The 24,379-nt window shown below is 40.6% G+C and overlaps 1 protein-coding gene across 1 annotated transcript; it reads right to left on the minus strand.

Moving 5' to 3' along the window:
* Nucleotides 1–22,814: 22,814 nt before the first annotated feature.
* LOC149279406 (neuropeptide Y receptor type 5-like) lies at nt 22,815–24,158 on the minus strand. The gene has a single exon (XM_089501227.1). It carries the CDS (start codon nt 24,153–24,155, stop codon nt 22,815–22,817), a length of 1,341 nt encoding a protein of 446 aa, XP_089357353.1. The 5' UTR covers nt 24,156–24,158.
* Nucleotides 24,159–24,379: the final 221 nt, after the last annotated feature.

Raw genomic sequence — 24,379 nt, forward strand, 5'->3', positions numbered from 1 at the left:
AACAGGAACAAGCCGAGTCAGCAACGAGAGGGTAATCAGACAAGCCGGGTCAGGAGTGGAGATATCAGAGTAGCCAGGAACAAACCAAAACAGGAGTAAACTCAATATGCAGCAGGGAACAGCTCAGCTGGGAACAACAACCGAGCACTGAATGAGTGTCAGTGCTCAGGTTTTAAACTTGCCGCCTCTCCAAGCCCCGCCCCCAGCTGATGACGTGGAGCTGTGCGTGCAGCATGATCTCTACTGAGGCATAGAGAGAGGGAGGGGGCGTGGTATGTGTGCGTGCTCCTCCTCCCTATTCTGGAGGGGCGACATGGGGAGTAGCAGACCCCGAGTGCCCGCCGGACGCGGGCACCGAAGATTGGGCACCGGGGAAGGTAAGTGGCGAGTACCCGCTATCCGCGGGTACTCGGGAGAATGGCTCCGCTGCGGTTCGGGACGAGACCGTCCCGGATCGTGACAGTAAGTGGCGAGTACCCGCTATCCGCGGGTACTCGGGAGAATGGCTCCGCTGCGGTTCGGGACGAGACCGTCCCGGATCGTGACAATGACACTCCCTATGGGTTCCTAGCGATGTCCTTGCGTCAGATGGAAATATTGTACATAGAAAAGGGCTTCAACAGTATGAACGACTCCTCTGTGACCAAAGGTCCAGGAAGAGTACCTCCATCCCACCTGCAACCCAGCCCTGTCTTGGTGCTATTCAACACCGATCAGAGGAAATCCATGCACAGGGCAAATACCTAACCCCTGGTGAATTCAGGAGTAGATGTAGGGCAAGACAAGCACTTACCGGGACTGTCACATCTGTCTATCCAGTCCAACTCAGCACAACAGAGGCACTGCCACCAGATCTTGTAGTGACTTCCAACGGAAATATTATATGTCGTGAAGATCTGCATGTTTTTGAGAAAGCACTACGTGCTAGAAAGAAGTCGCACCACAGATGGTGAGACCACCGTTTCACGGTTCGGTGAGCATCCGGAGGTTGCTCCTTGCGGTGGGGGTATGTAATGTCCACCGTTTGCTGATAGGAATTGTCTTCACTCTGTGCTGCTCGTTTCCCGTTTCCAACCTCTAGTGGCCGCTCTTGTCACTCTGAAGCACTCAGAGTGATTATCAAGTCCAGCTGACTTAATTGCCATAACCAGGAAACAAGGTGCACCTGGACATCACAGCCTTTATAAACCTGCCCAGCCCTTCGGTCTGGGCCTTGACATTGACGTTTTAGGACTGCCTGTTTGGTTCCAGATCTGCTCCTGTTTGGTTCCTGATCTGCTCCTGTTTGGTTCCTGATCTGCTCCTGTTTGGTTCCTGATCTGCTCCTGTTTGGTTCCTGATCTGTTCCTGAGTTGCGGCCAGCGCCCCACTAGTGGACTCCCAAGTTGAGTGCCCTGCAAGTGGGCAACCGGCCGTGTGCCCTGCAAGTGGGCTTCTAGTCGTGTGTGCCTCATCCAGAGGGCTTCTAGTCGTGTGTGCGCCATCCAGAGGGCTTCTAGTCGTGTGTGCCCCATCCAGAGGGCTTCCTGCCGTGTGTGCCCCATCCAGAGGGCTTCCTACCGTGTGTGCCCCATCCAGAGGGCTTCCTGCCGTGTGTGCCCCATCCAGAGGGCTTCCTGCCGTGTGTGCCCCATCCAGAGGGCTTCCTGCCGTGTGTGCCCCATCCAGAGGGCTTCTAGTCATGTGTGCCCCATCCAGAGGGTTTCCTGCCGTATGTGCCCCATCCAGAGGGCTTCCAGCCAAGAGACTTTCCTTGTTTATATGTTGTTGTACCATCATCTGCAATACAACTATTATCCGCATCTTCTGTCTGTGATTTATTTCCTGCGCCTGTCTGTACCAACCCCAAGCCATCATGCATCGTGGAGTACAGACAGAGCCCCTTGTATCCCCTGCACCTTGGCTCCTATCAGACCTGCTCACCCGGTCCGTGACACATATGCATGTGGAAATGTGTGTGAGCATACATCTGTCACAGGGGGCGGTGGTTGCGCTTCACACGGATAGTAGTTACTAAAAAGAAAGAAAAGCACAATGGTGTAGTATGTCAAGCAGATGAAATAAAAAGTCAAATTATGGCTTAATGGTTAGCCCCCAAATATGCGCTTGGGCGATATGATCCTCGCCTAGGGATATTCTTGCGTCATACTCTTATGGTTCTTTTGATGACTTTTTGGAACGTGGTGTACATGCGAAATTATGAAGAAAGGGCAGACATAGTGCTTTCCATATAAAAGGTACAATTAAAAGTAGAATATGGTGTCAGTTATACTCACTTTTTGGTAAGCAATGTTAGAATTTGTGCTTAGGTGGTATGATCCCCACCAAGGATTTAGTGGTAGTAGATGGTTTTTCCGAATAAAATATCAAAAAAAGTAAAAACAAGAATAACTTATTTTTATGAAAACTATTTATTCACGCTGGTAATAAAACCTAGTAAAAATATAAGATAGCACACAACTCGCTTCGCCTAACAGCAGGCTTCCTCAGGGTTTTTCACACTGAGATTTAAAGACTTATTTTACTACCTAATTGTTTTATCTTTCTAGCGCTTTTACCCTTTCTATTTTATAGATGTGTAAGTGTTTGTGTGTGAGCATGGCTTTGTATGTGTGAGCATGGCTTTGTATGGGTACATGAGCATGGCTGTGTAAGTGTTTGTGTGCGAGTATGGATGTGTATCTGTGAGTATGGATGGATGTTTATGTGTGAGCATGGAAGGGTATGTCTGTGGGTTTAAATGTGTAAGTGTCTGGCCCTTACCTGGCATTGTTGGGCGTTCCCGCTGCCTGTTCCCTGCACAGATCTGTGGTCATGGTGTAGGCCGCAAACATTATTGTGGAGAAGGCTGAGGTCACAACCTAAAGTAGTGGCGTGTAACCCGCAATCACAAAGTAACCTGAAACCGTGGAGTAAAGTTGTTGCCATTAGTACTTGTGGAGAAGGTGGAAACCCTGGTTCCATAATTATTAGTAGACTTGTGCATTCGTCTTCGGGCGAACATGAAAACGAGCACGAAGAGGCCGTTTTTTTGTTCGTTCCGAAGGAACGTAGAACAGAATACAGTGCCGGCAAACCGTAGGCGAAGACGAAGACTCACAATCACGAAGAATCGAAGATTCTTCGTGATCGTCTTCGTTTTTGCCGCGCAACCGCCAAAATTTCAAACAGGAGTGAGCTGATCCTCGTCTGTCCAATCAGCTCACTCTTGTGACGTAACGCTAAGGGTCTCGTCCAATGCCTGTGCTGCTGTTTTTTGAATTCTGAAGGCGCCTTTATAAGACCAGGGCTTGCCTGAGAGATCCATTCATTTTTTGCTGTGACTGCTTTGGCAACACTGCTGTGCTGCATCCGAGCGTTACAGAGAGAGATTGTTCTGTTCTGTGTGAGACTGGTAAGCCTTAGCCTGCCATTTCTCACTGTGTACTTCATCCTCACTTCAGTGCTACTTAATTAATATATTTAATAATAATAATTTGATTAATTTAATTTTTTTAAAATTAATTTGTCATCAACTTTAGTGTAAGTGCTGTTGAGTTGACAGTGCACCCAGTGCCTCAGTGGCACTGGGGTGCCCTTGCCCTGGGCTGGCACTAGTGCCTATTGCCTGTCCTGCTTAAATAAATTAAATAGAATTTATAAATTACAATTTAATAGAATCTATAATTTAATAGTTCATTATAATATTATATATATATATATATATTTGTCAGTCATATATATATATATACTATAGTATACTAGTGTAGAGTGTACTGTAGACATTCATCTACTAGTGTCTAATTTAAAATCAGTAATATTAATTAATATAATTAATAATTGAATTCATTATAAAATTATATATATACCGTATTTGCTCGATTATAAGACGAGGTTTTTTTCAGAGCAAATGCTCTGAAAAATACCCCTCGTCTTCTAATCGGGGTCGTCTTCTAATCAGACCTCAAATAGAGGTCTGATTAGGAGACTAAGATCCAGATCCCCCGCACCGCTGCAGGGGACCTGGATCCTCCTGTCTCACCCGACTCCCCCCCCCCCATCACACACACACTTACCGGTGCTTCCTGCTGTGTTGCCGGGGCAGCGGGTTGACGTCTACGCGATACGCGTAGACAAAGTCCGCTGCAGCCGGAAGGAGGTGTGGCTAGCAGCGGGGGTTGTCTGCGTCCGTCGCATAGACCTTCCCCGACTGTCAGAGATCAGAGTTCCCCGCACCGGTGCGGGGAACTCTGATCTCTGACAGCCGGGGAAAGTATACGCGACGGACGCATACAAACCCCCGCTGCTAGCCACACCTCCTTCTGGCTGCAGCAGAAGGCGACGTCAACCCGCTGCCCCGGCTGGAAGCACCGGTAAGAGAGGGGGGAGAGCGGGGGAAGGGGGGGGAGAGTGTGTGTGTGTGTGTGTTAGTTAGTTAGTTAAATGGGGGTATAGGGTGTGTGTGTTAAATGGGGGCATAGGGCATTTCTGGAGTGGCGTTAAGGGGGCATTTAATAGAGCACTCTGCCTCCTGAAATGCCTTATACCTCCCTATATGCCACTCTGCCCCATAATATGCCTTTTAACCCCCTAAATGGCAGAGTGGCATATAGTGGTATAAGGCATTTCTGGAGGCAGAGTGCTCTATACAATGCCTTTTAACTCCCTTAATGCCACTCTGCCTCCTGAAATGCCTTATACCTCCCTATATGCCACTCTGCCCCATAATATGCATTTTAACCCCCTAAATGCCAGAATGGGATATAGGGGTATAAGGCATTTCTGGAGGCAGAGTGGCACATAGGGGGTCAAAAGGCATACCATGGGGCACAGTGGCATATAGAGGGTTAAAAGGCATATCATGGGCCACAGTGCCATATTGGAGTGGCAAGCCTGGGGGCAGATGTGCGTAACTGGGGGACAGGTTGGAAAATACAAGAAATAAAAACAAAAAAAATCTTTTTCTCAATCATAGCTTTTATTAAAAAAAATAGTTTACATGAATTAACATTTACTGGTAAAACTTTTTTCCTTTGGGGTCGTCTTATATTCAGGCTTTTTCTTTTTTTCCTAAGTTAATATTCAGATTTTGGGGGGTCGTCTTATAATCAGGGTCGTCTTATAATCGAGCAAATACGGTATTTGTCAGTTATAGTTAGTAATAGTATACTAGTGTAGAGTGTACTGTAGACATTCAGAACATCTACTAGTGTCTAATCTAAAATCAGTAATATCAATAATTCTCTAATTCTTTCTTATCTTAATAGTTAATTAAATTAGCTATAAATAAAAGTAATAATATTAATTAATTACTACTAGCGTATAGTTCAGCTAATCTTATTAGTACTGGTGCTGCAGCTCTATAGTTTGTGCTTTGTTTTAGCAACAGTAAGAGACCAAGTCAATTTTTCTTAATTAATGTTTCATTTTATTTCATTTGTTTTGCTCACCTCAGTCCATCAGTGAAGTGAACTTGTTGGGCTAGTGAGTGCAGCCGCATAAGTGCTGTGTTTTTTTTTGATCAGCAAGCAGTGACGTTAACTGTTTTGCAAAGATTTTCTCATTTATTTTACATTTTATTTCAATTTTATTAAAAGTACCCTTAGTGTTTTGCTCACCTCAGTCCATCAGTGAAGTGAACTTGTTGGGCTAGTGAGTGCAGCAAGCAGTGAAGATAACTGTTTTGCTGTGACATTTTATTTTATTTCTAATTCTTTTCAAGAAAAATTGACTGTGACGAGCTGTACTAAGCAAAGCTTCAAGCTACTAGCTGTAGTACTAAAATAATTCTAATCTTCTTTAATCTTAATCTATAATATATTATAAATAATAATATTCTAATTCATAATCTATAATATAAGTAATTCTAATTCTAAATTCTAATTCATAATCTATATTCTTCTATCTATAATACATAATATATAAGTAAATTAGTTCTAATCTATTAATATTATATAACTTAATATTAATTAATAAATCATATACTGAATCTGATTTAACCTCACTTTAGCTTAGTGGGTTTGAGAGCGTCTGCCTAGAGGTAGACTTATAGTAAGGAAATATAGCTTTAGGCTAGCATAGTGGTAGGCTAAGCTCTTAGGCCCGTGTAAATTCAAATTAAAAATAAAATACTGCTAGTTATTAAATAGTTAATCTTGAGTTAATAATTTCAATAACTTTAGGATTTTGGCAGATTGCACACAGCACAGTGCAGTAGTGCATAGTTTTACTTTTTAAGCAGTAGCACTGAAGAGAACTTCCTCTAATTTTTTTGTCTTTAATTCGTTTTTCCTTTTTTTTATTTTTATTTTTTTATTTTATTTTTTATAGTTTTTTAAACACTACACTACACTACACTACACTACACACACAACACAAAATTTGAAATGGATCCTCCTTTTGGGACTAAGGAGGGACAAGCTCCATCTACCACCACCACCACCACCACCACCAGCACCACCACCAGCTCTAAGATGCAGCCTTTGCGTCAGTCTAGTCGGCCAAGTAGGCCAAGCTCTCGCTTATCATTTGGGGAAGCATTGCTTGAAGGATCATCAAGTAAAGGAAAGGCACCAAAAGCAGGCAGTAGTAGTGCGGCTAGGCCCACAAGCTCTATGGTTTTTTACGGAAAGCCTAAAGCACCAGAAGCACGTTCAAAGTTAAAGGGTAGCACAAGTAGTACCAGCCCAGTGACTAAAAAGAAGTGCCTTTTGCCCCAAGCAGCATCTTCCCCATCCACCAGCAGCATGCAAGGTACCAAGCAGAGCCAAATTAGCAGCAAGACTCAGAGGGGTCCCAAACCAAAGCGATCTCATTCCTTTGTAGGGAAAACCACCACCACCACCACCCCCGCCTCTACCACCACTAGTGCTGCGCCTACTGTTCCCACTGGTACCGCCACGCCATGTCCTCCTAGTACCTCTAGCAAGCCACCAAGTCCTTACAAAATTTTTGTAAAGACAGTTAGAGAGAGGGCTACACATAGTGGAACTCCACCTAGCGAGGTAGCAGAGGAGCCTGAGACTGAGAGGCCAAGTGCAGAGTCTATTCTTCCTGCTCGCACTACTACTAGTCACGAGTCTCACGACGATATCAGTCTTAGCTCCAGCCTAGCAGGAATTCCATTCGATCTGGCTAATGAAGAGCTAGACTATGAGCCAGAGGAAGTAGAGGAGATGAGTGGTCAGGAATCAGATTCCTCAGGGAGCAGTGTCCAAATGACTAGTGCACAATTTTCCCCTGAGCCTCCACCTTCTCCGCTACGATCATCACCATCACCACCACCAGCAGCAGCAGCAAAACCTAGCAAATCTAAAGCAATTAGCAGTCCCACTATGGCCAGTACTGTTACCACCAGTCCCACCACCACTAGTTCTGCCTCTGTTCATCCACCCCGAGCAGTAAGAGCAGCACCCAAGGCACACTCCAAGGCTATGCGCGCCCCAATTTGGGAGCACTTTGAAAATGTTGAAGAAGGGCGCTATGGAAAGTGCAAACATTGTGGGAAGCTAATAAGCAGAGGGAAAGTGTCTGGCCATTTTACCAGTGCTAGCATGAAGCATCACCTCAGCACTCAACACAACGCTGTGCTATTGGGGAAAGATGCAGAGGTAAAACTTAGTGCAGGCAGCATAGCTGGTGGCCGTGGAAAAACCCCAACAGCTTCTTCTTCTGAGCCAATAGCAGCAGCAGCAGCAGCAGCAGCAGCAACTAGTGCTGGCAGCCAGAGACCAAGGCAGGTTGGAGCACTGCATGCCCAGCCCACCCTGGAAGAATTTGGGGCATTCCACTCCAAGAGAACGATGCCCAAACAGCAGGCCAATAAAGTAACGCGACTTATTGGTCAGTTCATTGCTGTTGGAGGGGCATCCTTCTCCATGATTGAAGGGGAGCCTTTCAAACAATTGATGGCGGCTGTGGCTCCACAATACACAGTTCCGTCACGTTCCACTTTCAGCAGGAACATTGTCCCCTCGCTGTATCGGTCCTGTGTTGCAGCAGTGAAAGAGGAGCTTTCCAAGGCTGCTGGTCAGTGTGTTCATTTCACTACAGATTTGTGGAGTGCACCTAGCGCCCAGCATGCCTTTCTTTCTTTGACAGCACACTGGTGGCAGCCCGGTGTGTCTAAGGAAGTTGCTGCAGCAGGCTACCGATCATTCCTTCTCCATGCAGAAGTGATGGATGAAAAGCACACTTCCCAAAATATTCTGCATGCGATTAGGAAAATGTTTAGCCTTTGGGTGGGAGCAGAGGCGGGCACCAATGTTGAAGTTGGTTTTGTGGTAACTGACGGAGGTGCCAATATGGTGAAAGCGCTGCGAGATGGTCATATTGTTGGTGTGCGCTGTGCAGCCCACATCATCCATCTTGTAGTGAAGGCAGCAATGTCAGAAGGAACTAATGTGGCAGCAGTAGTTCTGTCCCGCTGCAGAAAGATCGCTGGGCACTTTCACCATAGTGTTAAGGCTAGCCAACTTTTGAGGGAAGAGCAAGAGAGGTCAGGTCTTCCCGTACACTGCCTACGTCAGGATGTCAGTACACGGTGGAACTCCACGTTAGACATGCTAGAGAGGATTTTGGAGCAGCAGAGGGCAATCCATAATCTTGCCTCAGAGCACAATATTGGGATTACCTCTCCATTGAATAGGGAGGATTGGACAGTGATCGCCCAGCTAGTGGCAGTCCTTAAACCATTCAGGGATGCCACAGAAAATTTAAGCTCAAACACTGCCAGTCTGGCCCAGGTAATCCCAGTGTTCTCCCATCTAGGCAGCAAGATGGATGTGTTCCTTGGAAACCGTGAGGCTGTTCAAGGTGGCACTCTACATCCTGACGTAGCAGCCATAGTCAGGAAGCTGAAGGATCTGCTAAAAGTACACCTTCGCAAGCGAATGGAAGAGAGTCCCGAAATGATGCTAGCGTGCCTTTGTGATCCAAGAATTAAGGGAAAGCTAGCTTTGAAATTCAATGTTCTCAGTAGCTACCGGGAGCAATTGGTCAACAAGGTGCGTGACTGGCAGCGTAAAATGGGAATGCTGTCCGAGGAGGGTGAGGTGCAGGAGGAGGAAGAGATGATGTGGTCTGCTACCCCTAGCAGCAGCATCAGCAGCAGTGCCACAAGCAGCACAACACAGCTGAGTGGAGCAGCTGCGTTTTGGGAAGAGGCACTTGGCAGTATAGTTGGACCATCTGACAGAGCTAGCAGCAGAAAGGAGAGTAGTGCTGCTGAAATGGTCAAACTTTACCTCTGTGAAGTTCCTTCTGCTCCTAATGTTGATCCTCTTAGCTACTGGGATGAAAAGAAGAGTGTGTGGCCTGCACTCTCATGGGTTGCGCAGCAGCTTCTATCATGTCCGCCAACCACTGTTCAAAGTGAGCGCGTGTTTTCTATGACTGGAAACATACTGAGTCCACAGCGCTCACGCATGGCACCTCATCTGATGGAGCAGATTGCCTTTCTTAAATTCAATCTGCCCAAATTGGGTTACCCAGCTCTTAGCTTGGAAAGTTAAATTTTTTCTCTCTAATGTTTAAGGTAGTTTCTCCCCCTGGTTGCACTTGCTGCGGTGTGGCAATGCCTGCTACCTCCGCTGGTGTAGCCAATTTACGCTAGGGCCTAGTGTCTGAGCTCTGTAAGTCCGCTCCCAAACGCCTAGGACTGACAGTCTTTGGATGCTTTGCCCTGGGGTGAAACAGGTGAGCGGGTCGCCAATTGCCCTCTCATTCGCCTTTCCAATTTTTCAATGCTGCTGGTGGTGGTGGTGGTGGTGGTGGTGCCAGCATCTCTTCTCTGCCAGTTCGCTTCCTGGCTAGTGTCATGCCTCAAATGTCCCTAATTGTAAGGGCAGTTTCTCCCCCCTGGCTGCCTCTGTCTGCGGTGTGGCAACGCCTGCTACCTCCGCCGGAGTGGCCAGCTTACGCTAGGGCCTTGTGTCTGAGCTCTGGAAGTCTGCTGCCAAACGTCTAAGACTGACAGTGTTTGGGTGCTTTGCCCTGGGGTGAAACAGGTGAGCGGGTCGCCAATTGCCCTCTCATTCGCCTTTCCAATTTTTCAATGCTGCTGGTGGTGGTGGTGGTGGTGGTGGTGCCAGCATCTCTTCTCTGCCAGTTCGCTTCCTGGCTAGAGTCATGCCCAAAATGTCCCTAATTGTAAGGGCAGTTTCTCCCCCCTGGCTGCCTCTGTCTGCGGTGTGGCAACGCCTGCTACCTCCGCCGGAGTGGCCAGCTTACGCTAGGGCCTTGTGTCTGAGCTCTGGAAGTCTGCTGCCAAACGTCTAAGACTGACAGTGTTTGGGTGCTTTGCCCTGGGGTGAAACAGGTGAGTGGGTCGCCAATTGCCCACTCATTCGCCTTTTCAATGCTGCTGCTGGTGGTGGTGCCAGCATCTCTTCTCTGCCAGTTCGCTTCCTGGCTAGAGTCATGCCCAAAATGTCCCTAATGGTAAGGGCAGTTTCTCCCCCCTGGCTGCCTCTGTTTGCGGTGTGGCAACGCCTGCTACCTCCGCCGGAGTGGCCAGCTTACGCTAGGGCCTTGTGTCTGAGCTCTGGAAGTCTGCTGCCAAACGTCTAAGACTGACAGTGTTTGGGTGCTTTGCCCTGGGGTGAAACAGGTGAGCGGGTCGCCAATTGCCCACTCATTTGCCTTTCCCATTTCCTTTTCCATTTCATTATTTTCCTTCTGATACACAACCAACCAAACATAACACACACAATAACACATATAACACATATAACACACAGTGACATCACACATAACACACATACACACACACTTACAATGCACAAAACACAAGGACCTTTTCCTTGTTATTTGCCCTAGCCTTCACTCACTAATAGCATTACATTAACACTATAACTCACACTTCACCCTATAACATTTTTCCATCCACATACCTGCCAACAGACCCAACTTTTTCAGGGACAGTCCTGCTTTTTTCCAGTCCTGTCCCATCTAATTTAGCTAAACTAGGTATGCAAAATGCAAATACACATAGGTAGTTATAGCTCGGTAGGTAACGCTACTATAAACATTTAATAAATATAATCAAGTACTAAATAATAAATCTAACTTTAAAATACATTTAAATAAACCCCTATTTTTTTTTAAAAAAAAACATTAAAATTAAATTATTATTATTTAGACATAATCCATCTTTAACCAAACCAGTGCACTGCTACTAATCTTAAACATAACCGTACATTAACCCTAAGCTATTTTTTAGTTCTTGTCCAACATTTTTCCATCAGCATACCTGCCAACACACCCAAGATTTTGGTGGACAGTCCTGCTATTTTCCAGTCCTGTCCAATAAGTAAGTTGGGTTGTTGCAAAGTATGCCATTGTAAATAGGTAGCAAATGTTAGGCATGTAAAGTGGTCCAAAATCAATTTAAAAATGTAAAATATTCCCTATTCTTTTATTAAACATCTATGGACAGTACACCTCGGTATGTGTGTGCAACTCTATTGGTCGTTTCGGCAGGGGGCTCGCCTGCCATCAACGAATGAAGTGCATTCTGCAGTTCTGCAATTCACTCGTTGATGCCAGACCAGCCCCCTGCCGAAACGACCAATAGAGCTGCACACACGTACCTTCACGGCAGCTGCTGCTGCTGTGATGTGTTATTAACCCCGTATTAACCCCTGCTAGGCAACCAGGAGGAAAACGAAGATTAAACGAGCACGAAGAATGTCCGCGAATATTCGCCCGAAGAGAAGACAGGAACGGGCGAATATTCGCGGAATACGAAGATTTTTTTTTCCCCGAAGACGAGCACGAAGACGAACACGAAGAGCCCCCTGGTGCCCAAGTCTAATTATTAGCCATAATTACTAGGCAAAGGGCCAATGGGACCTTCCCCATTGGTCCTTTGCCTAGTAATCATGGCTAAATATAGAATCCTATAGGCCAGGTTCATGTAGAATTGGGTAAAAAAAGAAAACACGGGAGAAGTGGAGAAAAAAGAAGACAATAAGAGGCAAGGAAGAAGCAGAGCTGCGGGAAAGGAGACAGGGTTACAGGAGCAGTTGGTGGAGAAGGTGGAAAGACATTGTGAGGGAGTATGAATAAGAGTGTGAGAGAGCATGAATGAGAGTGTGGATGAGAGAGTAAGAGGGCATGAATGAGAGTGAGAGTGTGAGAAAGCATGAGAGAGCTAATGTATTAATCATAATATAACATAATGGATGTTGCCATGGTTCTGGTGGGGGAACAGCATTTCATTCTGAGATCCAGGAAGCACAATGTCTTGGGCCGGCCCTGACAGTATACATGGAAAATGGAAATCATAGCTAAACAAACATACTGTAAAAACACAAAAAGCTTTAGGGTTTGCAGTACAAAGTACCCTCAGTAAAGACTAGCTTAAAGTGCTTCAATTCCACCTGGAGCCTGCTAAATTACCTTATGTTATTAAAACACCTGAAGCATGGTGCTTTTTAATGTTTTGCTACCATTGCTGCAACAGGATTTTAACTGCTCCTAGCCCCGTACCTGCTACTTGTCGTAGACTAGTACATGTTCCTGGCAGCCTACTTGATTCTACCCACCCTTATATCTCCTGTGTTGCTTGATTTGTCTGAATTTGATCTTGACTACATGTTTGACTTATTGCCCTCTGGTATTTCTGCTTTCCAAACTTCTATTCTGGCCCCTGACCTTTGCTTTGTCTGTGACCTGTCTTCCAATGTTATCATCTTGTATCTCAGGCTAGCTGACTACTACATTGATGTTTCTGATTTTGGTATCATCCCTGACCATATTTCTGACCTTGGTAACTATCACTGAAACTATGGGACATTGTAGGACAATTGCTTTAAATGTGTTCCCGTCGCAGTATAGGCACATCTTAAAATTTACCTACAGAGTCATTAACAACATTGTACCTCCTATATATGTTATATATGTTATTTGCTATGCATCTCTCTTCTGTTTTCACCCATTGTCCACTCACATGTCCTTTCTCATTCTGGCAAACTCTCTCCCCTTCCTAACTTTAAGTACTCACTAAAACCCCACCTGTTCACAGCAGCATACAGCCTATCCTTTTATTTCCCGCAACCTTCATTGCGGAAAGAAACCATCTGTTCATCAAAACCTTAAAGATCTCAAAGCGACTGACTTTGCTGTATGACATTGGCTTCACTTAAATCATCCACATCAAAAGCCATTGTGTGGCAATGGATAATTACAACTATTTTAGATTTTCTTAATTTGAGACTCTAATCCAGGTGAGGAGAATTAGCGATGGGGTATACCATATTTGCTCGATTATAAGACAAGTTTTTTTCGGAGCAAATGCTCTGAAAAATAACCATCGTCTTATATTCAAGGTCATCTTATAATCAGACCTCAAATAGAGGTCTGACTACATGATGAAGATCCAGATCCCACGCAGTGCTGCAAGGGACCTGGATCCTCCTCTCTGGCAGCCGGTGGGTGCCTGTGTGATGCGCGCCAACTTCACATGACCTTCCAGTGCTCATTTATAAAACCCCCGGAGGAAGTGCCGGCAGCAGCAGCAGAGGTTGTCTACGCACATTGCGCAGACCTCCACCAGCTGCCCCACTAGACACCAAGGAATCTGAAGCACGGGGACAAATCTAGGGATGCACTGGTACGTCAAGGGGGGTAAGAGTGGCATATGGGGGATATAAGGGCTTTCTGGAGGCAGAGTAGCACATAGGGGGTAAAAAGGAATATCAGGGAGGCAGAGTGGCATATATGTGGTTAAAAGGAATATCAGGGAGGTAGAGTGGCATAATGGGGTTAAAAGGAGTATCAGGGAGGCAGAGTGGCATATAGGGGTATAAGGCATTTCTGGGGACAGAGTGGCATCTAAGGGGGTATAAGGCAAATCTGGGCAGGCAGATGTGCATAACTGGAGGCAGGTTTCTCAATCATAGTTTTTATTAAATGTGAAACAATTGTTTACTTTTTTCCATAGGATAGTCTTATATTCAGGATCTTTTTTTCCTAAATTAATATTCAAATTTGGGGGGGGCATCTTATAATCAGGGTCATCTTATAATCGAGCAAATACAGTATTTTGTAACCTTGGGTTGCATTTAATGCTGTTTCCTTGAACCTTTTATTTTTCACCAGATGTTCCTGTGCATTTTGTTAATGTTACTAAATTGGAGTTTGTTTCTGTAGTGGTTTCAAATCGATTATGTATCTAAATCTAAATGCCAGATTTGATGCACAAATGCACAAATATTCAGTGTCCAAGGAATTTGGCCTAACTGATTATGATAAGTTCCAGATAAAGTAGCCAAAAATTGAAAATGTATCCAGCTTGCTTGGATCTGTAATAATAAAACTTCATACATCTATATTTGATCATCATAAAGGCATGGTTTGCCCTGGAATATGTCCCATTCTACAAAACATGTGTCCCGGGGCCCCCCAACTTCACCAAGCACCATGTCCCACAGTGACACCTTTGCCCCTAAACAGCTTGTCTGTGCCATCATTGCCCCTTGCCCCCCTTCCAACATACACTCACTGCCCACTTTATTAGGTACACCTGTTCAATTGCTTGTTAACACAAAAAGCTAATCAACCAATCACATGGCAGCAACTTGCTGAAGTTCAAACCGAATACTAGAATGGGGAAGAAAGGGGATTTAAGTGACTTTGAACGTGGCATGGTTGTTGGTGCCAGACAGGCTGGTCTGAGTATTTCAGAAACTGCTGATCTACTGGGATTTATTTTCACACACAACCATACAGAGAATGGTCCGAAAAAGAGAAAATATCCAGTGAGCGGGAGTTGTGTGGACGAAAATGCCTTGTTGATGTCAGAGGTCAGAGGAGAAGGGGCAGACTGGTTTGGGGGGGCAGACTGGTTTGGGATGACAGAAAGGCAACAGTTACTCAAATAACCACTCGTTACAACCAAGGAATGCAGAATACCATCTCTTAATGCACAACACGTCGAACCTGAGATTAGACCTTTTATTTTATGTAATAAAGTCTTAATGTAAAGAAGATTTACTTTACTGAGAGGGTGATAGATATGTTGAACAGTTTTTTACGGCTAGTTCAGCTTAATTGAACCCAATTGTACAATTACTTTGATCTTACTTTGGCTGCTAATGAATTTCAATTGAAAATAGCCTGAAAGTTTTAAGGAGATGGAAAGTTAAATGGGCTAAAGAATTACTTGTTTTAGAGTTAAAAATAACTTGCTCAGATTTTGTTCACGGATTGTTGATATACCTAACCGTCAGAATAAATAATTAGCGTTATATAAAAGTAATAGACTAGGAAGTAAATAATATAGTAATTTTTAGAGCAATTTTATAGAGCAATTTTTATAGTCAATTATGTCCTATTGGAAAATATTAATTTTACATTAAACCTAGCCAGCATATATGAGAAGTTAGATGCCTAAAAATATACATTTAGCTAAATTAGATTGAACTTTGCATTTTACTTAAAAGGCATGAAAACATCATATTTGGATCTTACATCTTCATGTATAAAAACTATGAGTCACTATGCACCCTTTGCTTGTCTGTTTGCAGTATTGTCAGTTTTGCAAAATAATGCTATGATATGCAAACATACATTTAGCAACGTATGTGTTTTTATGTATAAGCCTATATAAAGCCATCTCTTTATGCAAGCTACTGTTTGTTTTATCAACTGCACTTTTAACCGTTTCTTTATACATGGGTATTAAAAATAATTTATGGTGTATACAAATACCAATTTTACCTATTATTTAATGATTGGTAATGTATATTGGCCAATTGTTTAGAGCCATGGAATATGACTTTTGTTGGTGTCAGGTAAGGAACCATGTTGTGGAGAAACCATTGCCCTGCAATGCCCCATGGTAATAGGTAAGAGGAACTAAATCAACCACAAATTGCAAAGCATGACACAGGATAAGTAAGGCTGGGAAATTAGAAAGCTGATGCAGCAATAGCCATAGTATCAGTCCACCAAGCAAAGTACCAGAGGGTGACCTGGAGCGTTTTGTTTCTTAATTTGATACCATTATAAAAATGTTGATAGTTCTTCTGTTTTCTATTTACTCTGATGATTTTCCAAGCGTTAATAGTTGTATGTAATGTGTCAAGATAAGTGTATATTCAGGTCTAGAGTGATTACATATGGATTTAGACAAGACCAGTGGTTTAGCAGCAATAAAAACAAGAGATACATTTTAAGTTAGATCAGAGTTTTACCCAATACATTTTTAGAGTGACAGTATAAACAGTATAGCAGGAACTCCTATATATAGCAAGAATTACAACAGATATGAATTTAACCAAAGATGAACGACAAGCTATAAAAGAATTAAAGTGTAAAAACAATTATTGGATAACATTTGTACACAGAATGAAAATTTGACTACTGATACATATGCGTTGGGCCATAATGTGTACCTATTTATAGTTAATAATTTGGCAAACCCTTTACAAGCTAGACAAAGTAATATTTGTATTAGCAGCACTGTGACAATGTAAGCAATTTGTTAGAGAGAAAGCAGTATGTGCATAACTCCAGGTGGAATATGTCTTATTTTTTCCGCCAGCAGAAGACTTGACAATGTCTGATTTTTAATGAATAAAGTTTGTGGAAAAATACCTCAAGTGCATTAGAAAACACACAGCAAGTGGAGCAAATGTAAGTAAAGTACAATTGTGTTTATGCTCATGTGTAATGATTTCTTGGGAAATAAAAAAAAAGGTAGTTTCAATTAAGATTTGGAACAAACTCTTGAAATTTTCGACTGAATGGAAAATTGTGTTCCCTCAATCAAAATAAGTTTAAGTTATTCCTCATGGTCGGATCAAGGAGCTTCCAAAACAATTGCAATTTTTTGCACACTTACTGTAGAAAGAACCAAGTTGAGATTTTTATGCACAAACAAATTGACTGTGAAACTGCGAATTGTTAAAAAGATTTGTTTGTTTCAGTGCCTGCTGTTTTTTTTGTTTTGTTTTTTAACATTCCAATTGGTAACCAAGCCTTTAATTTTCACAAGATACACCATCAGTTAAATCAATGTTAATAGATTGTTAAGTGGTCTGTTTACAGCAATACATATTAAGAAGGCTGGTTTTGCAGAACATTACCACATGTGACCACGCTGTTCACAAAAAGAAGGTTGAGCTGGAAGAATCCCTGTGGACTGAAAAAGTAAATAATGACAACTTCTAATCAGAATGGGCCATCTGGACAGTTTTACATTTGTCTAAACAAATCAAAATTCTAAATGCTCCTATATCTGGTACTAGATCCAAACAATTCTACTTGAGCATATATCAAGGCGCTGATGATCCAACTGGAGCTTTTTCCATAGCTTAAAACCTCAGAAATATTGTATCATGTTCCCCCGGCAGATGTATTGTCACGGGGATTGTAATCGTAGAAAGTCAATGAGCCATTTAAATACACACACACAAATGCATCAGCAATTAAACAATTACGTAATATACCTGTGTATCGTACCAAATGATCACTGGCAGACGGCAGCGGAGGCTGGCAGGTGTGGTCAGACGAGCCAAGGCCATACACAGGTAATCATGTGAAGGGGAAAAATACTGACACAAGCACACTAGAATAGAGTTTAACATTTACCCCTTTCAATGCTAGAATGGGAAATGACTTTAATATGATGAAACTAAGATAGTGCTTACCTACTGCATTCATTGTAGCTTTTTAAGTATTTTTTCACCTAAATTCCAGGACTTTTTACATTTATACTTGTAGTTGAACTGGAAACAATGTTTTTTTCAACCGTCATTGACACAATTAACGTTCCAGTTACTCATTGAATAAAGCCCTCGGTGGTATTTTTTCAGAAAATGTGTTTTTGTGCTTTTTTGCAGACGTTGTTAAGAGTATTAAATAAATGAACTTTTAGGAAGCTTTTTACAGTGTCTATGGCAGCAACATAGCAGTATCTGCTCTTGTGTCACACAACAATTAACTGTTACCGGCAAAAATATGAATGAAGCAAAATTTTACTTGACTAAATAATTGTGTCTGGGCATACGTGTATTATAGTGTATTATAAGTGTTAATTTTAGTAAATGAAGTAGAACAACATCTTTACCATGCCAAACCAAGTCTGACATTGACAACTTAAAGTATAGTTTGCTTTGTCTTCCTTGTTGACTAAATATAAACTGGTTTTGTTTGATGCACACACGATGCTTGCTTTTGCACATATTTGTTTTGCTTGTTTGAAAACTAGGGCAGAAGTGGGCTGTTATATTACAAGCAAACAGTTTATTGTTGGTACTTTTTTTCTTCTTGTCAACACTTTTATTTGTATGTTTCTCTGTTAGAAAAAGTGTTGCAAGTGATGAAAGAAATCTTAAGACAGCTATTCTAAGGACCACAATTATACGTACAGCCCACAGCAATAACATTAACAAAATTTGCTATTAGGAAAGCAAGGAAATTATGGTTTTTTTTGTTCAATTAACCAAATGACCAAAGCTAAAACTTACATATTAGATTATAGAATAAAATGTATTTGAATGAAACATACATTTACATTTGATTAGCCAAAATACGAAAAAGTGACTTATTTAAAAAAATATTTGAAACTCCTGATTTTTGCTATGATAAATCATAATTTTCCAGTTCATGCCTTGATCATTTATAAAACTGAGAGTATAGTCTTAATATCCTCTGTGTGAAAGGAAACTAGGCATGGGTTTTAGATGCTCATTAATAGAGGATAAAATAATTGGTACAGCACTGATTATGTGTACACAGCAGCAGGTCTGTAAACAATAAATATGTGACCTAATGAAAACTGTGGGAGGTGAGAAAAGACAAACATATTTTATCCATGTTTTGTGATCTTGTTTTTAATTAAAGATATATTCTAGAAAATCCTTTTGTATAATGGATTCTACCGTAACAGCTTTTCTGGAGTCTGTATTTGATTAAGGATTTGAAATGTAAACATGTGAACTGTCTGAAGATGCGGATAGAAGGTTGTCTACATTTGCAATTCTAATAAGTGCTTTTGTGAGTTTTAATTAGCCATATGGCCATTAAGCTTAATATTAAGCTTCTCAAATTTTGATACCTTTCAAACATGGATGCATTTTTACATGGACTGTTTGGTGTGTGTTTATTGGTTTCTGAACTCATCAATTGGAAGACTTGATGCTAATAATTTGTTTAGCCGATATCTTTGACACAAGAAAGTAATAACTACAAGTTGGAGTCCTTAGGACTGCTAAGTAAGCACTCAATGTGTAAAATGTGCTAGCGTTTTATTCTCCTGGTATTATCCCCTATTGTCCTTATTGAAAGAATTCCATGGAAAGAACATAACTGGTTTTATATTAACTTACCTGCTGGTTATTTAACTGACATGATCTCATTGTTGTTCGTTTACATGGCTTTATTTATACTTTACGCATTTTTCATTTCTTAATCTATTTAACAATACCACTGTATTCCTTTGTTACTTGCAGTTATTATTAAGCAGATTCCCAACCATTAGTCCTCATAGACCACTTATATTCAGTTTTATAGGCAATATTAGTTGAACACAATATGATCCATGGCAGACAATTGTCATGAAAATAGATTTATTGTCTGATATTCACATCAGAAGTAATTGTAAAACAATCTATTATATAATTCTTTCAGCTTTAATTTACTATACCAGAATTCTAATGGGTCAGAAGTTTAAGATGACTGTGTTCCAGAAACTGATGTAAGGACTTTTCAGTATCTTCTAGTTGACCAATTGTCATGATTACTTCGTTGGCACCTTTTGCTGTATTTAAGGGCCCACCTGTAGAGCCATGGAAAAACCCAAGCAACTCAGCCCAGAAAAAAGATTGTGGACGTTGACAAGCTGAGTTCTTCCTTAGGAGCAATTTCCAAATAACTACATGTTTGATTCAAGTTAAGCTATTAAAAGGCAATGCCACCAAATATTTACCAAAGTAAATGTAAACTTTTGACCCACTGGGATTCTGATATAGTGAATTAAAGCTGACAAAATTCTGTCTGTAATGGATTGTGAGTCTTTAGCCTAGGTGAATGTAAACCATCAGCCTCAATTGTACAAGACTAGAATGTATGTGTCATACACTTAATCAGGGATGTGGCTAACGATTCATCCCATTCTAATTCTACTCCAGGTGATTCAGTATGTCAGTGAGATCTTTTTTTATGATGGGTACTCATATTATTTTGCCTTTGACTAATTACATCTGCCTGAAATGTGTACATATGGTACATATCTTACCAATTCTCTAAGGGTATGCACACTTTTGAGCACAACTGTATTTGTATATATTCATATATAAAGGACCAGGTATCTCATCTTCATTTTCCCAGGGTCTTTATTATTTCTTCCCATTAAGAAATCCATTTTCCATATTTTATATTGTTCTTGATTTGGTTCATGTTAACAAACTGGTTAATAAAACAATGTGATGCAGGAATTAAGACAGATCAAATTGTTCCATATTAAATAGCTATTGAAAGATTTATTTCTAGTGATTTATTAATACTGGAATATTCACTGTAAGCAGAAGCATAAATTCATTTAGTACAAAGCTGTTTGTATGACAAGTCTCTCCATGTACAGTTCTCATCTGAGAATCTGCAGTCTTTTTAGCTCAGTAAACCACAATGTAGCTGTTACCACAACACAAGATTGACAGTAATTTTACAGCACTTAAACTCAAAAGGGTTTATGTGGATTATAATCCCAAGATTAGATATGTGTTCTTTTCCTGCCAGCACTTTATGAATGAACCTATAGTGCTCAAACCTCTTTCTGCGCATTTTTAGATGTTTTTTTTTAACCATTTTAATATCTTAAATGATAATGCCACATGTCACTCAGAGTGGTAAAATACATATAAATGGAGATACAAAAACATTATTTATTTATGCATATAGATAACTAGGTATATATTTTTTTTAAAGAAACATACAAAATTGGGTAAAGGAACTCAAATATGTTGCAAGCTTTTAGTATAGTCAACAGTTTTCATTAGGCAGTTGATTAAATATAAAAGTATAAAGCTTAAGGTAACATGTTTCTCTGTCTGTTTTTTCATCTAACAAACCTGATATTGAGATTAAAATTGGGTAGGGTTTAGACAACAATATATAAAATCAAAGCTGTTGCATTTAAAACAGATACATTATTTTCTGTGTTTTGGATTACTCAAAAAAATACATTGTTTGAATTAAATACATTCACATTACTTTTGTAGCACATTTTTTTTCTGTGGGAGCACATTTTTCTATCTAATGTATATGTATATTGTAAACAATCCATCCTTTTCTACCCTTTTTATTAGAATCCCATGGATTCCATCATGAAAATAATTTTTGAAAGGTTTGTGTAAAAATGTACAATCCCTGGCAACTCGGGGTTACTGAAGATGTAACAATGAGATTTATTTATTTTTAACATTCTGCTGATGTGGAATAAATGTGTGTAAATATCCATTTTTCTGAAAACCAGTGACCTTTCTGTGGCTCCTTCTCCATAGTTGGGAGCTGACTGTGATACCCTTAACTAAAGCTAGTGAGTCATATGTTGACATCTAGGGACACCTTGAACAAGGCATTCTAATACTATTCTTTTAGATCACAGCAAACGATTCCTCGATGCAAGACTAATAAAATATTATTTTTTGCAAATTATACAACATTACTTGTAATTATAAATTATTAAATGTTTTGTAATGTTCATCTTGAATTGCTTGCACATAAAAAGCCCGTGCATTATATGCAGGAGTTTCCTCTTTGCTCCAACTCACTAACATACTTTGTGTACCAGTGGTAATTTTCTATGAAAATGTTACTAGGTGACTACAATCAATTTAATGTGAAACATCTGCGATGACAATGGATGCTGAGGTCTGTTGATGGCAAGTAAGTCCTGGTCTTCCAAAGTGGAGGCCTGTGATCCAGAACAAAGCCTACTTGAATTCCTCCTCTTATTTAGTATTAAACTTCCCTGCTCAGTCTAGACTGGATTTACCGTATGCCACGCTACTGGCCAATATGTCCATCTGATGTACATTAGCTACCTTACATAAATCTGTAGCCTAGCAAGACAATGATGTCCTTCCTACCTTTGCTATCCTTTTCATAAAAGGAACAAAGTTGTCAGCTGTAATCTCCCTTCTGAAATACACTGCTCATTGCCATTATAGTAACACCTGGCAGAATAATTTATATGTATGATGTATATTATGATATATAGAAATTCTGATTGTTACATACCCCAGCTTTTGCAGTTACTATTTCTAAAAAGAAAATGTTGATATCCCAAAAGCTTGCAGTATAATTTTACCTAACCATTAACACCATTAATCACTTCTGCTACTTATCATTTACGTATCACTGAACCATTATATGGCTAACTTAGTTTCTTGCTTTCTTTCCTCCTTACAGAATAAAATCAATCACAATTTTTAGTTGCAATAATATTTTTAAAAAAATACCTATTTTTAAGTTTCATTTCTGGACTTCACAGAGATCATGTGCTTAAAGTATGAACATATATACAAATTCTATAACATATATTTTTTATACATTTGTAAAGTAGTCAGATTTTTTTGGCACTTAACTTCAATGATTTTTCTTAAGGCTCTCATCTGTATTTTTATTACAGATTATAAACCAGTCTCTGTTTTTGTGCCTCATATTTCCAAAGGCAATAACATAAATACAAAGGATTATAAAAGAACAAAGAGTAACAGAGTTAAACACATAACCTCATCTATACATTTTTTAATAGGATCTATAAGCAACGTTTTTTGTAGTTTCCATTTTTAGTAGGTAAAGAGTTTAAAATTGTGTATAAATAGTTAAGATATTTGGAAGCACTGCAGGAATGACATCAAATCAGCCTTTATACCGTCATTTAAAAATCCATACAGTATGGGATTTAGACAACATGACACCATGCCAAGCAAGTGACAGATGCAGTAGACTAATTTAAAATGTCGATTGGAAATTAGATTGGCATTAAAATCAGTTACAAGGTGAAAGAGGTGAAGTGGCATCCAACTGACAGCAAACGCTAATATCAATATTGTTAGCCTGCAGAAAACTCTTCTAGATCTCTTTTTTATTCGAGATATGGATTTAGACACAGAAATCATGTTGTGCAATTCAGAGTTTTCCTCTGGTTTCATTTCAAAGCAAATGGGCACTCCTGGCAAGTATACACTAGATGGAATTGTGTGGCTCCTTTCCGTTGTTGAGGTTTCTGGGAGGTCCCCAGTATTACTCTCTTGATGCCGTCTAGATGCTGGTACAACACAAGCTGATTTTTTACTGTATCTTCTTCTGTTCTTTCGGACAAAAGAATAACTCCACCTCTGACTGCTGGAGACTGCTTCAGACTGATAGTTTCTAGGCTGCTGAAGGGTTAAATTTATCATTTCATTTTCTTCAATTTTAGTACCTCTGCTTGGCAGCCTTGAACCTATACTTCTGCAAACGCTTGTATGACTTATGGTTAAGCAAGACAAAGGCAATACGTATTGCACAAGTAACAAGGAAATAGTGAAGGCAATTCTATATGAATCAGATGGCCACGATTCTATGCACAAATAACTGTTGATCAATGATTCTAAATTGAATGCATCCCTCAGATTTATAATTTTATGAAAAACAGGCAACGGAGAACATATTGTAAATCCAAGAGTCCAGACAGTTGCGATTAAAAAGTATCCATGGTTTGCAGTTAAGTTTGTGGACAATGGATTTTTGATCATATGATATCTAACCAAAGCAATAGACATGAGCATTAAGGTTGATATTAGAACAGACACGCATTGGAGGAAAGGCACCACATGACACATGACTTCCCCAAAAATCCATTGGTCCAGCAAGACACAAGTAAGTGTGAAAGGGGAACAGAAGAGTACCACTAAAATATCTGAGAAAGCCAAGTTTCCAATCAGATAGTTTATTATAGTCTTTTGTTTACGTTTTCGGAAAATAGCCAAAAGAATAAGTAGATTTCCCATAAATCCAAGTAGACTTACAAATGTATACAAACCAATAAGAAAGTATCGAATGTCATCAACGCTGCTGTTGTAGTCGTCCCAAACAGGAAAATCTGATCTTGTAGTTGCAAAAGTGCCATTTTCCTCTTTAATGAAAGTTCGGTTACTAAAGTCCTTTATGTCCAAATCCATTTCCCAATCCTGAATTAGAGAAAAAAACAATTAGCAGCCAATTTATGAGATTCTCAGATGCCTGATTTATTTAAAATATATCATTTGAAATAAAAAGGAAATTAAATTTAAGCAATAAGATCCCATACTGTACCTATCAGAGTACTTGTTTAGAGGACATGGTATTAAAAAAACTGGAAGAACAGCGGCATTCTGTTATTAAGACCTTATTATTGATGCCAATA

The sequence above is a fragment of the Sceloporus occidentalis genome, unplaced genomic scaffold (assembly GCF_023333645.1).
Source record: "Sceloporus occidentalis isolate IW3139 unplaced genomic scaffold, rSceOcc1.0.p SCAF_167, whole genome shotgun sequence".
NCBI lineage: Eukaryota > Metazoa > Chordata > Lepidosauria > Squamata > Phrynosomatidae > Sceloporus > Sceloporus occidentalis.